The sequence below is a fragment of the Astyanax mexicanus genome, chromosome 20 (genome assembly GCF_023375975.1).
Source record: "Astyanax mexicanus isolate ESR-SI-001 chromosome 20, AstMex3_surface, whole genome shotgun sequence".
Lineage (NCBI taxonomy): Eukaryota > Metazoa > Chordata > Actinopteri > Characiformes > Acestrorhamphidae > Astyanax > Astyanax mexicanus.
Window position 1 is genome coordinate 12,648,629 of NC_064427.1, and position 14,333 is coordinate 12,662,961.

Consider the following 14,333-nt stretch of genomic DNA (forward strand, 5'->3'; position numbering starts at 1 on the left):
TACCGAAGCCTGGTGGGTCAGTACGTTTTTGCACTGATAACAGACGAGTTAACGTTATAACTAAACTTCATTTTTTCTTTCTTCCATGAATGGAAGACCGTGTTGGTTCTGCTGCATTTGTGTCCAAGCTTGATTTGCTTAAGCGTTATTGGCAAGTTCCGTTAACTTCACGTGTGTCACACCACAAGGCTCTCCTTCCACACTCCTGAACTCCATTTCCCAAGAACCCACTGGCGATGACGTCACCGTAAACCGCTCACCCTCACCCAATCACATTACGCTCCCCCGTTCAGAGTCACCTTTGTTTTAAGAAGTTCCGGTTCATAGTAATTCTAGGTTTTGTATACAGTAGATGAGGTCCTCTGGCCTGATCGAGATCAGAGGTCTGATAAACAGTGATCTGTTTCTTTGCATTTTGCAGTAAATACATTTTTGCTACCTCTTTGTATGTGAACTTTTTTTACTCGTCATGTTTCTCATTGTACTGACATAGGTGAAAATTACAGTTTTGCAACCTTACTACATACAGTAAAAAATGGCTTACATTTGTGTCACATAAACATGTAGTACTGTAATGCTATAATAAATGTGAAGAACAGAATAAATATAAGAAGAATAAATATGAAGAACAGAAAGCCAACATATTTCCATGGACTTGTATGCATTTGAATTTGTACAGCGGCCTCATGACGTCAAAAACATAACCAAATACTTCTGATAACAGTGCTCTGAATTTATCTTGTCAGTGTTTATTTGATGCTCTGCAAAAGATAAGCATATAAATAGCTGTGTGTGTTGTTTTGGTGAAAGGAATCAGTTTTGCTGGAGATTTGTGAAGTTTCAACAAAGAAGTTAATCATTTTCAGTTTGTGTTTAGAGTTTTGAGAAACTGAGCCAAGTTTCTAGAAATGCGTTTAAACATTTGGGAAAAACTGTAAAAGAGGCCTCAAGTGACTGATTCAGCCCTCCTATGTTGTCATCTGGAATAATGTAAGTTTCCACCGGGCAGTCAATGACTGGTTCACTAAGTGCTGCACCTTCCACCATATTCCCCATTTCTCAATCCAATATAATTTTTTTCTGCATGGAGGTAAAAAGTGTACAAACGCAGACCCCACGAGCGTGTTGTGCTACTTCATGTAATGGAGGAGGCATGTGATGACATCCAAGCTGGTTTTAGATGTTCTGACCAGCTATGAACCAGTTCCCAGGTACAGACCAGCTACAAGCTGGTTTTAGATGTTCTGACCAGCTATACACCAGTTACCAGCTAGAAACCAGCTACCATGTTCCAAAACACAGCTTAAGCTGGTATGAGCTGTTTTTTCCAGTAGGGACGGCAAAACTCCATCCAAAAAATCTGCGACATGTCGATACAGTTTGTTTCCTTATAAACACAATTTGGCACGGCACATCCAAACGATACACTTCCTGTATCGGTCACGTGATTTTGGTTTAAAGCAATACACGCAACAATACGGGGTTTCACGCTTGTGCGCTCGGCACAGTGCTGACGCATCAGTGTCGTTCGTCCCATCACTAGTAGACCATGGCCATTTCTCAATCTGCGTTCTTGTCTGTACTTGTGTTCTTGTGGACTTGGGAAACGATGGTGTGTCCTTCGAAGGATGAGAAGGCTGCGATGGCTGTGTCACTACCTTATCTGTACTCCCTGCAAGATTTGTGCTGTGCATGCACACTGCAAACTGAGCAGGGGGCACAGATCGGGTAGCCACGGCTGTCAACAGTTTTCGGCGCTGTGAGATCGCTGATCAAGCTTAACTTCCGTTTTCTAAATTCTAGATAAACTGATTATAATTTTAAAATAATCTGTTAAAATGTATGTCTGTGGTGTTTTTATTTTTTTTTACATATACCAAGTCTGTACTTCACATTTTATTAGTTTATCTTTCTGTAATCTAGATTTGAACTACAATTTAAATTACAAACAAAATACAAACATCAACCAGAAAATAATGTTCTTTGTCCTTGAGCAGTTGAAATATAAACTGTGCATTTTATGCTTTGTCAATTTAGTATTAACAGATGTATAAGACATTTTAGAAATTAGCTTACCATGGGGGGGTGGTATTTGACCAGTTGTAGTATTTCTGAAGATAACAAAGAATTTATGTATAAAAAATATATACATAATTTTATTCTTACTTTTATTCTTTTATTCTTAGACTTCAGATATGTTGTTTATTTGTTAAGAAAATGGCTAGGTGAAAATGTGAAGCCTGTGGTGTTTTTATTTTGATCTTTTTTACATATAGCAAGTCTGTAAATTACTTCACATTTTATTACACCTTCAGAGATAACATTAACATCTACATACTCAAGTGTCAATTTATAATGCTTGCCATGTATAAATGAATGAAATAATAAAAAAATAAAAAGAAATAAATAAATGAATAGAGCCAGAACGCATTTATTCGCATAGGCCTTATCTAACTAGCAGTTTATTTTTCTGTAATCTAGATAGACTAGGGGATAAATTACAAACATCAACCAGAAAATATTTTTCTTTGTCCTTGAGCAGTTGATGTAGAAACTGCATTTTACACATTATCAATTTAGTATTAACGGGTGTATAAGACATTTTAGAAATTTAATTAGTTTACCATTATAGCAAACCTGTTTGGGTTATACCCGTCTTATGGGGGGGTGGTCTTTGACCAGTTGTAAAATTCTGCATGGTACATTTTATCAGCAAGCTCATAAATTTGCCAAAACTCTGTGATTCATGTTTAGAAATGGGAACCAAATACCATGTCTCTAAATGTGGTCCTGTATCAATATGCTACTAACCATTAAAAATGAGGTATAACACATTCATCAAAATATCAGTTTATTTTACTCTCAGAGAGAGCATGAGAGCAAACCCCCATCCCTCTCAACACACTCACACACACACACACACACACACCACTTCCTTGCTCATTCATTTGCTCAATTTAAAATGTACTCTTCACAGCTCTGTAAAATTTAAAATCCTTTATTTTGACACCATATTTACATGCTGTTTGCAACAGTGTGGACGGAAGTACAACTTGGCATTTCCTACCAGATCTGTGCCCATGCTCATTTTGCAGTGCGCATGCGTGCACATGGCACGGCACAGATCGGGTAGTGGCTTTAGGTGTGTCCCAGTTCAGGGGCTACATCCTTTGAAGGATGCGGTCTTCGATGGTGTGTCCTTCGAAGGATGGGAAGGCTGCGATGGCTGTGTCACTACCCAATCTGTATTCCCTGCCAGATTTGTGCCGTGCATGCGCACTGCAAACTGAGCAGGGGGCACAGATCGGGGCTGCGTCCAGAAACCCCAAAAGTGTCTCCATTTCCTACCGATCCTCCTACTCTCCTCCGTGACCCGGAAACTGATTTCGTGACGCCATCTTGCCGCCTGTCCGAATACCGTAGAAGACGAAATAAGCCGCTTAAAATCCACCTGTAGTAGGCCTCCAACGGAGGGTACATCAGTGCATCCTACTCCGGAAGACTTTTAAGGATTTTCCAATGACATCACTGCATCCACGCCCACAAAGCACGTGGGAATGGAGAAGGGAATGCACAAATACAAACATTAAATAACTAGGTTCCTTATCTAATTATACAGCCAGTAAAGCACTAATATATTTTTTTGTTTAGATAAGCTGTATGCTCAGTAGAACTATACTATACTATACTATATTAATGATCCCATATTTGTAAAATTATATATATATATATATATATATATATATATATATATATATATATATATATATATATATATATATATAGCAGCCAAAATGCCTGGGAGTAGCAAAAGTTTCTGGACGCAGCCCGGGTAGCCACGGCTGTCAACAGTTTTCGGCGTTGTGAGATCTTCCGTTTTCTAAATTCTAGATCAGGCATGTCAAACATACGGCCCGCGGCATAAATTTCTGAGTATGTCAAAAAAAGAAGCGAGTTTCTAGCTCGTGATTTTGTTGTGATTTTTTTTAAATGAATACAAATTAAATGCTCTCTCCGGTCGCTAGAGGGCAGTAAATGTCCCGCATGCAGCACAGACACGGCAATCTTGCTTCACCACAGCAGCAAGTAGACTGCAGGAATGCAGTGAGAGATATAGAGAGAGAGAGAGAGAGAGAGAGAGAGAGAGAGAGAGAGAGAGAGAGAGAGAGAGAGAGAGAGAGAGAGAGAGAGAGAGAGAGAGAGAGAGAGAGAGAGAGAGAGAGAGAGAGAGAGAGAGAGAGAGAGAGAGAGAGAGAGAGAGAGAGAGAGAGAGAGAGAGAGAATAAATGTGTTGTGCTTAGAAAAGATCCCTTTTCATCCATGATTATAATATGTAGGGTAGGCTAAAAATGTAGGCTGAATAATAAAGCATAGTACTGAAAAACAAAGCTAAATATTTGGAGTTGACATTCTTTTACTGATCCGGCCCACCTGAGAACAGAAAGTCGACATTCTTTTACTGATCCGGCCCACCTGAGAACAGAAAGTCTGGATCCGGCCCCAGAGCCAAACTGAGTTTGACATGCCTGTTCTAGATAGACTGATGGGTGTTTAAACTTATTATAATTCGAATTTGTTAAAATGTATAAGCCTGTGGTGTTTTTATTTATTTATTTATTTTTACATATACCAAGTCTGTAAACTACTTCACATTTTATTAGTTTATCTTTCTGTAATCTAGATTTAAATTACAATTTAAATTACAAACAAAATACAAACATCAACCAGAAAATAATTTTCTTTGTCCTTGAGCAGTTGATATATAAACTGTGCATTTTATGCTTTGTCAATTTAGTATTAACAGATGTATAAGACATTTTAGAAATTTAATTAGCTTACCTTGGGGCGGTGGTCTTTGACCAGTTGTAGTATTTCTCAAGATAACAAAGAATTTATGTGTAAAAAAAACATAATTTTATTCTTAAAATACACAGCAAAGTATTATAAATAACAGCTGCCTGTACCTGGTTCTGCATGCGTCAAACAACTAACACCAGTTAATCCCTCACTGAAATTCTGCATGGCACAAATCGGGCAGGGGGCACAGATCGGGTAGTGACAAGTGTCCGTATACTGTTGCAGTATCGCTCCCTGCACCGGTCCTACAGGCGGCGCTCTCTCTGGCTGAGCTGCGCTCTATGCCGGTGCATCTTGCTGCAGGAGGGCGAGCATGGCGCTGAACGCAGGTGCTTTTACAGCTTTAGAAACACTTAGAACATTTATTTAAACTATTTTCTGAGTTGGATACGGTTTTTTATTTTACTTCAGTTCTGTAAGAGTAGTAGAAATCCTAAACTTAGCCACTGTTCGCGTCTGGTTTCAGTATCGGCACGGTTAGCCTGCGTGCTAAAGCTAACGTGTGTTGTTAGAGCGGTTGTGTGTATGGAGGTTGGGTGTTGTATCTGTGTGAACGTGTAGCCTATAGAGTGTTTATGATGTGTTTAGACGCGCGTCTGTGTGGCTAATCAGAGTGAAATTAATCTCTGGATGTTAGGGGTGGAACGGGGAGTTCCAGAGAGCCTAAACTGCCCTGATAGCAGACTACTCCGATCCGGATCCGTTTTACCTCCGGCAGATCCGCGCTACAGTCAGGTCTGTTTAGTGGATCTGGTCCGGCTTCACTCCGGGTTCGGGTTATGATTGTGACTCACGTTCAGATCCGTTTTACTGACGGTAAATCCGCATAACAGTCCGTCTCATTTCACGCCTTCCATATGACTTCGGCACGGAGTCAGATACCAGACGTGAGTTCAGTGTCAGTTCAGTGTCGTTTTGCGGATCCGGGCCGCATCGGCGGAGCGGCACAGGAGCGGGAGAAATTCAAACTCAGCGCGAGGACCAACTGACATCTGCTGAATCTGCGCTTCAGGTGAGTTAACTAGCTAACTAGCTATCAGCGTCATTTAATTACATTTATTGCTCATTTTTAATCTTGTATATGCTAAAGTTGATTTATCACGTGTATGTTGGATAATATCAATTGTTTTTTTGTGTATTTAATGTTAATTGTTGTCAATTTGTAGGCAAAATTGACAAAAAGCTTCAGTTAACGATACCAGTTAGTTATGCTAGTATTAGCTAGTATAACTAGCTAAGCTAACCAGGCTAACTAGCTGAAATAAACGCTGTTAACTCATTTTGCTCGAGTAACACACCTTTTTTTTATTAAAATAAACAACTTTAGTTATTCTTAGAACCTTAAATAGTTGTGTTTGGGCTTAATTATAATAAAGCTCGTCAGACGTTTTCCTGCTCCACCTTGTATAGGTTGCTGCAACAGTGATTAATAGTTAGGTTTACAAAACTTGCCTCATTTAGTTTAGTTTGTTCATTATTTGCAAATAAGTTTTTGGATAACTCAATCTGGATACATAAAGTCTGATGCAAATCTGATGTATGGTAAGTTAAAGTTCAGCCTTTATTTTAAAAAAGAAAATGCTTAACTTACAATACTGAATGTAATTTTGTTTTGTTTGTTTTTTAGGTGTAATCATTTACCCATCAAATCACCTAACAAGGTAATTAATTCTATTTTCCAGCAGTTCTGTAATTAATTTTGACTTTAAGTCTGTTGATACACGTTTGATTTGATATGTTTGCTCTTAATGTAGCATTTATCCACTTTCTTATTTTAATTGTTTGTTGTGCCACTGCACTAAAAACTTTAAGGGACACTGTAAGATTTTCTTGATTAATTTATATACATTTTTAAAGAAGTAAATTTACAACCATAAAAATTAGTGTTCCACTCCATTGAGCTGTAATATACAGAATAAAAGTCCTCTCATGTCTGATCTGGGCTCCACTGTGTTAAAACAAGGCTATGTAAGTATTTGCGTGCCCTGCTATCAGAACTTTCTCAGCCTCGTTTCAACACCGTGGAGGTCAGATCAGACATGAGAGGAATATTATTCAGTGTATTACACCTCAATGGAGTGAAACAGTGATTTTGAAGTTCAGAATAGCTTTTAAGTTTGTGTATTGTTTTCTGTCTGCGCTTGCTGCATCTCCCCCTCGCAGGATCAGCCTGGATCCTAACAGTACTTGATGCACTGAGCAGTGACATTATACATAGAGTAGTTAAGGTAAGAAATATACATTTCTTTCCTTTTAAAACATTTGTGTTACGTATAATAACAATTACATCAGGCGTTATCAGATCGAGGTTCAAATTATCAAATCAAATTGTTGGCGGGGACCATTTAAAAAATCACTGGATATTGGTGTCCGTGCTAACTCTATACCCTTGAGTAAAGTAACCAAGTACTAATACTTCATTACTTTTCATCCCTTTGCTTTATCTTAAATGATTGCCACCTTTTGAACTAAAATAATTCCTAATCAGTTGTCTATTCCTGACTAGAAAACTAAAAATAACAGTTTTAAAAGTTTTGCTTTTTTTTAAGCTGGAGAGAACTACTGCAGGATTTCTCCAGACTCACTGTAATTACACATGGTCACCATGACACACTAAATAGGACAGGGGTGTTTTTCCTGAAAGTGATCAATCTTAGTGAATAACAAACAAACTAACGCATGACGTGAGAAAAGAACGAGCCAGTTCTTCAAGTGTTTCCCATAGAGCTTTGCAAAAGGTTCAAAGAGCGTCTTTGTTGACTCCTCCCCTTTGCAATTCCTGTAAATCCTGTATTTCCTTGGGAATTCCATATAAGTGTGTGTATGGTGCAGTAACAACTGGGTTACAGAATGCACAGACTTGGAGTCTGCACACTTGCTAAGACCGTGACCATCACCAGTTGTCTGCAGGAAACCACCTGTAGCATAAAATCAGTGGGCAGTTAGGTGGTACATGGTGGAACTCTGTGGAACTGAGTTGACCTAGAGGCACACATATATACAGTGAGGAAAATGAACACCCTGCGACTTGGCAAGTTCTCTCACTTATAAATCATTGAGGGGTCTGAAATTTTCATCTTTGGTGCATGTCCACCGTGACAGACATAATAAAAATCCGGAAATCACAATTTATGATTTTTTAAAAATAATTTATTTAATTTGCAACTTTCTCAGCAGGATTTGGTATCCGCAAAATGGTTCGAGGTCCTCAGCCCTCGCCTCCCCCAGCACAGAGGAAAACTACCAAGGGCGGTACTCTCATTATAGGAGATTCAATTGTTAGACATTTAAAAGTATCTAAGAGTAATGGCACAATTTCATGTCTTCCAGATGCTTGCATGCTGGTAGTCGGCAAGCGGCTCCCTGGGGCGCATTGCCAAAGCAGGAACCCCGGCACCATCGCCCTCCACGTGGGGATGAGCTTTCGGGAGCGACCGGCCCCGTTCCACAGAGACAGGCTTCTCTCTGTGAACATCGAGGCGGTGCTACGCTGAGACTGACTGTCTCTACCCAGTCACACCAGCCAAGTAGGTTTGTTTGCTGGTATTTCTGCTTGTACTATTTGTATGTCAATTCTTCATAATAGTGTAAATAAAACACGTTATCAAAATAGCTGGAAAATCTGTTTTAACAACTCCATTAGAATTAATACAAACTCGTCTGTCCTTCTGAGTTACAGCAACAACCACATTAAATCGGGGCTGTTAAATATAAGATCGCTGGCACCTTAATCAGTTACTGTAGGTTAAATTATCATTGACAATGCACTCTCTATGAGACATGGGTTAAAACTGATGGATATTTAGCTCTAAATGAGTCCACTCCCCCCAGGTTCTAGCTATTTCATCTACCCATGCAGGACTGGTCAGGGTGGTGGTGTAGTCGTCAGTTATAGGAATAAATCAAAATACAGAGTTTGAAGCTAAGTCATTTGAACTGTTTAACCTTATAGTCGCAGGCCCATCTACTGCCACCAAAACCCAACATTCATTCCTGCTGATAACTATGTACCGTCCTCCAGGACCATATGCAAAATTCACTAAGAAATTCAGTATATTTTTTAGCTGCAGTAGCTCTCAACTCTGACAGAGTTATCATTGTTGGTGACTTTAATATCTATTTTGAAAAGAAACAGGGCCCACTGAGAATAGCATTTAAATCAATGTTGGATGCATTAGCCTTCAATGAGAATGTAATGGGCCCACCTACTGATGTACTGACTCAACTTTTTTTTTCATTTGGTGATCGTTTTGGCTATGTTGCAGCCAGGGGAATGCATTTTTGCAGAAAACCTGCTTTTTCATTAAATTTTTGAAATCTAATGTCTTTTACTCTCACGTCATTCATACTCTCTGGACGCATTTTGCACTCTCTGGACATGTTCATGGCAAAAATGTACACACACCTACAAACTGCTCTTAAATCATTATACATCAATATTGTTTTGCTTTTTTTCATAAATCAGGATTTTAACCATTTAAATAACTGTTTAATAATTTTATACAGTAATTACAGTGAGATAAAAAAAAATGTGTTTTCAATGGAAGTCAATGGGGCATTTTTGGCCACGAAGGTGTTCAGAGGGAGTATTTGACACTACATAAAAAAATTCTACCAATGCCCCATACATCTAATATTTATTATATGAGAAATAGTACAACTTTTGTGGGGGTTTTTAATGAATAATTAATCATGAATGTAATTAAACTGTCACTTAAAGGGTTAAAATCCTGGAATGTATTAAATATTTGATCATTTTGATCAGGGCTGGATTTGATTAAGTGATTTATGAAAAAATAGCAAAAAAAAATGTATATGAGTATTTTATTGCTGATTTTGTGCATGTACATTTTTGGCAACAAAGGTGTCCAGAGGGTGCAAAATTAAAATCTGGCACTACGTAAAAAAATAATAATGCAATCAAATCAATTTTGTTGCTAATCTTTTACATGTCCAAGACTCTAATAGTCACCAATGCCTCATTTGTCTGCTGTTTGTTTTGTGGAAAATAATTTTTGTGTTTTCTTTTTTTTTTTTTTTTTGCCAAAATACAACAATAGTTAAAATATTTAAACTGTCATTTAAAGGGTTAAAATCCTGAAAATTATTTAATGTTTGGTAGTTTTGGGTATAACAGAAGTTGATTAAGTGATTTTATGAAAAAAAAAAGTTTATTTATGTAAAAAAAAAAAAATATTGATGTATAATGACTTAAGAGCATTTTTTAGGTGCTTGTACATTTTTACCACAAACGTGTCCAGAGGGTGCAAAATTTGAAGGGGGCTTGAGGGTTAACCTGAACATTTATCACCTGGCCGCTTTATTAGCAAAAACACAATTACAACTGCAACAACAAATGCATTTATCAAAAACCGCTGACTTATATTCTATTGTAAATAAAATACAATATAATTTTAAGTACGAGTTAACAAAGTTCTTAGCCTTACAAAGCTTTTGGGAAATGCACCCCAAAGCTATAAGTGCACTTTATTTATCTTTCTTTTAATTTTGGGTGCATAATTCCAGTAAAATGGTAATTATTTATTATGTGAAATGGTATAAATGAAAATTAGCTGGCCCCTATTAAATACAGCTGTGACATTTATATATCTTTTAGAAATTTGGTCAAATGAAAAACACTTGTCATTTTAGTACGCTATATTCATTTCTAGCCACTTCTTTTCTGCTGTTTCTGAAATAAAATATTTTCTTATTTTGTCTTTTTTATAGGCTGCACTGTAGTGGTGTTAAGTGTCCAAGAATGCTCTCATCAGTGGAGGCACAGCTGGCTGCAAAAAACGTCTGTGTCTGCATGTTTATATTATGTGAATTAAAAATGATTTTATTATTAAAATAATTGTATTAATGCCTGTTGATTTATAAATTGTTTAATTGTAATCAAATTTTATTTAAGTAGCTTAATTAAGTATTGCATTTATAACTGATGGTATTTTATTTAATTAGCTTAAGTATTGCATTTATAAGTGATGGTATTTTATTTTAATTAGCTTAATTAAGTATTGCATATATAAGTTATGGTATTTTATTTAATTAGCTTAATTAATATTGCATTTATAAGTGATGATATTTTATATAATTAGCTTAATTAAGTATTGCATTTATAAGTGATGGTATTTTATTTAATTAGCTTAATTAAGTATTGCATTTATAACTGATGGTACTTTCATTAATTAGCTTAATTAAGTATTGCATATATAAGTTATGGTATTTTATTTAATTAGCTTAATTAAGTATTGCATTTATAATTATTGTATTTCATTTAGCTAACCTAATTAAGGATTGCATTTACAACTAATGTTTTTTTTATTATATTATTTAAATATTGCATTTGTAATTTAATGTACTGTATTAAACTCTTTTAATTTATCAATGTAAAAAAGAAGTCAAATAGCTTAGTGCTCTTTCTTTACTACTTTTATTTTGAAATATGTCATTATAATCATTAATAAGTAGGCTGGGGAACGTGAAAAGGCCGTGGCTTGGCCGTAGCTAATACGGAACTAATCCGGGGCTGATCCAGATCTGGTCCAGATCTGTAACGGACCTGTTCCAGCGAGTGTAACGGTAAGCGGATCCGGCCCATATTCGGTCTAAAGGAACACCTGAAACGCTTGGTCTGGACTGGTGCTGGCCCAGTATCTTTTTGACTCCGTAAAACGGATCCGTGACGGTTTTGGCCCGTTGTGCATCTGGACCCCGGCCCAGAACCGTTTTACGGATCCGGCGCGGAACTTGTGATAGACTCGGCCCGGATCCGGCCAGAATGCTTTTTGCTATCTGGGTGTGCATGTGTTTCAGATGAGGAAGACTTTGAATGGGAGCCTCCCACTGAGGCAGAGATGAAGGTGATCCAGGCTCGCAGAGAGCGCCAGGACAAAATCAGCAAGTTGATGGGAGATTACTTGCTTAAAGGTTACAAAATGCTGGGGGAGTGCTGCGAGCTGTGCGGGGTAAGATCACTGAGACACATTGTAGGGGCAAACTGTTTTAAAGGCTACCTGTAGACTTTATGTCCAGTCTATCCTCTGTCATCATCATTCTTTATTTAAGCTCAAATTTACTTCGAGGGGACACAAAACGGAGTAAAATTGTTACAACAAAGAATCCAAAGTAAAGATATAACAATATAAGTATTAAAATAAAAGAAGGAGAAGGACTGCTGCACTATAGCTAAATGCAGTTTTACCCCGATCAGTGAAAAACAGGAAAATCTAAAGAAGATACAATAAGCTAAGGTATCCTGTGACTTTCCCTTCTTACAGATAATGTTACACAGGGTCCAGAGCTATTAGGGTGATCGCTGAGGCATTTCTGTACCCAACATCCCCCTAATCAAGGACAGAATAGAAAGTTGCCTCCACAATAATGTTCCTGCTGACTGAGGGGAAAGGCCTTCTGTCTTTAAAAGAAGCAATGGTTATTTTCCTGGTAGTTTAAAGAGTTTTAAAATATTTTTTTTTTCATCGAGCCAATTAAAAAAAATATATATGAGCAGCCATGAAAAACGGCTTAAACATAAAATGTGTGTGTGTATATAAACTTTGATTTATTCATTTGTTGCAGACAATTCTTCTCCAGGATAAACAAAAGAAAAATTACTGTGTTGCTTGTCAGGAGCTGGACTCGGATGTTGACAAAGACAACCCAGGTCTCTCTCTCTCTCTCTCTCTCTCTCTCTCTCTCTCTCTCAGTGAGTGAGAGAAAGAAGGAAGGGAATTTTTTTTTTCTCTATTTTAAGCAAGATGTCATTAGTAGTTGTATTTTTACATTTCCAAAATACCAAAAAGGGTTACAAATGTAAAATGCTTATTTATTTTTGTCTCTCATTTTTCTAATTAGCTTTGAATGCTCAGGCAGCACTGTCACAGGTACGCGAGCGTCAACTAGCTTCCCAGCCCCACCCCCAGGCCAATGGCGTTCTGCCCACCGACCTGCCGCTCTCAATCACGGGTTTGCCCAGGCCAGAACATTGTGAGGGTGCGGCGTCTGGACTCCGAGCTCCGATCCCTCCTTTGCAGCCTGCCATGTTGCCCAACACCTCTGGCAGTCCAGCCTTCGTCCCGCCGCCTGCCACTCAGCCGGCCACCTCTTCCCCCTCTGTCCTGCCACAGGCCCATCCAGTTCTTGCACATGCCGAAGAGGCTGTCCTGCACAAACTGCGCTGGGCCACGCAAGAGCTTCAGCAAGCTGTCTCAGTGGAAACCAGCATCCAGCTGTGCAGTCTCATCCGCACCTGTGCAGACTCACTACGCAGCCTCAGAGAACTGCAGCTATCTTGAAAGTCAGATAAATACACACACACAGACGGAAATGTGCACAGTGCGTCATCACTCCAGGAGGTCTATTTTTAGCCTATTGGCTAAATTACACGACCATAGACTGCAGATGGAGATTACTGGTAATAATTATACTAAAGATATGAAATGAATTTAATAAGTAAGTAGGCAGGTCTTGGTTGGAAAAAATACTGGAGTATTTCCTCAAGCAAAAACATTGTGACTTAAAGCAGAAACGCAATCCGAACCCTGGTGTTGCTGAACGGAAACGTAGCAGCAACAGATCTGTCTTCAGTTATGCAAATAAAGTTTTGCTAACACATTTCATTTTTGGTTACATTAGCATGTTTATTTGACCTTTGTGTGTTAAAAGTAAACTGAAGTTAGGGGATTTGTGACCACTGTTTTTATGACAACAAAACACCTGTGATGAATGTGATTGTGTTTGTGTTTGTGCTGTGTTTAAAATGTTCATGCAGTGAATTATTTGTTATTGTTTAGGAGTGTACGACTCAAAAAGAATTCTAAAATTATAGAAATTTCTTAAAAACAGCCAATTTTAATGCGAGTTGTAGTTGGATAGGATTTAGCTTGCCTCAATGTGGGTGCATGGAACTTAGTTTTCCCTCTAGAGGCCAAAACGGTATTTTTGCACAGTGGTGGTAAATAAAGTAAACACAAGCCACAAGTCAAAATACTGAAAGATGAACAGAAATTAATAAACAAATCTTTTAGGCAATGATTTAACTTGAAACGTTCATCCATATGACAGTCACAAGAAAAACCTCCCTCAGGGCTGGAGGAAGAAACCTTGGGGGTGCCCAGCGTCCTCTAAATGAATGATAGTCTTTATACATCCACATGAGTCTAATATAGAATAATTCAGTTAAGTCCACAAACCTAGGTGATTGTGTTCAGTGGGCAGGACGGCAGCACCAGCATCTAAGTTTACCACAATTACCTATGTCCATGAACCCCTGGATCTGCAGATTTTAAAGGTCTCATTCCATCATTTTTAAATTCATTTTAAAATGTCTAGTAAGAATGAATGCCAAGTGAGCCGTTTTTTGTGAAAAAAAAAGTGCTCAGGTGTCTCTATTTAGCCCTGCTTTAGATCACTGAAATAGTGGTCACTGAATAAAAACAGGTTTTGCCTCTTGCTCGCATATGCAAATATAA

The 14,333-nt window shown here is 38.0% G+C and overlaps 1 protein-coding gene and 1 long non-coding RNA gene across 3 annotated transcripts; both read left to right on the forward strand.

Moving 5' to 3' along the window:
- Positions 1-5,078: 5,078 nt before the first annotated feature.
- On the forward strand, positions 5,079-13,481 carry znrd2 (zinc ribbon domain containing 2). The gene is made up of 4 exons (XM_007239100.4): positions 5,079-5,186; positions 11,677-11,828; positions 12,442-12,526; positions 12,718-13,481. The coding sequence occupies exons 1-4, from the start codon at positions 5,171-5,173 to the stop codon at positions 13,155-13,157; spliced, it is 693 nt and encodes a 230-aa protein (XP_007239162.2). The 5' UTR covers positions 5,079-5,170; the 3' UTR covers positions 13,158-13,481.
- LOC111193443 (uncharacterized) lies at positions 5,208-10,746 on the forward strand. 2 transcript variants are annotated; one of them, XR_007427410.1, is made up of 5 exons: positions 5,208-5,869; positions 6,485-6,518; positions 7,021-7,085; positions 8,032-8,388; positions 10,588-10,700. It is a non-coding gene; the product is annotated as an uncharacterized LOC111193443 (long non-coding RNA). The 2 variants fall into 2 exon arrangements; XR_007427409.1 differs by having other exon boundaries at positions 5,211-5,869; positions 8,032-8,384; positions 10,588-10,746.
- Positions 13,482-14,333: the final 852 nt, after the last annotated feature.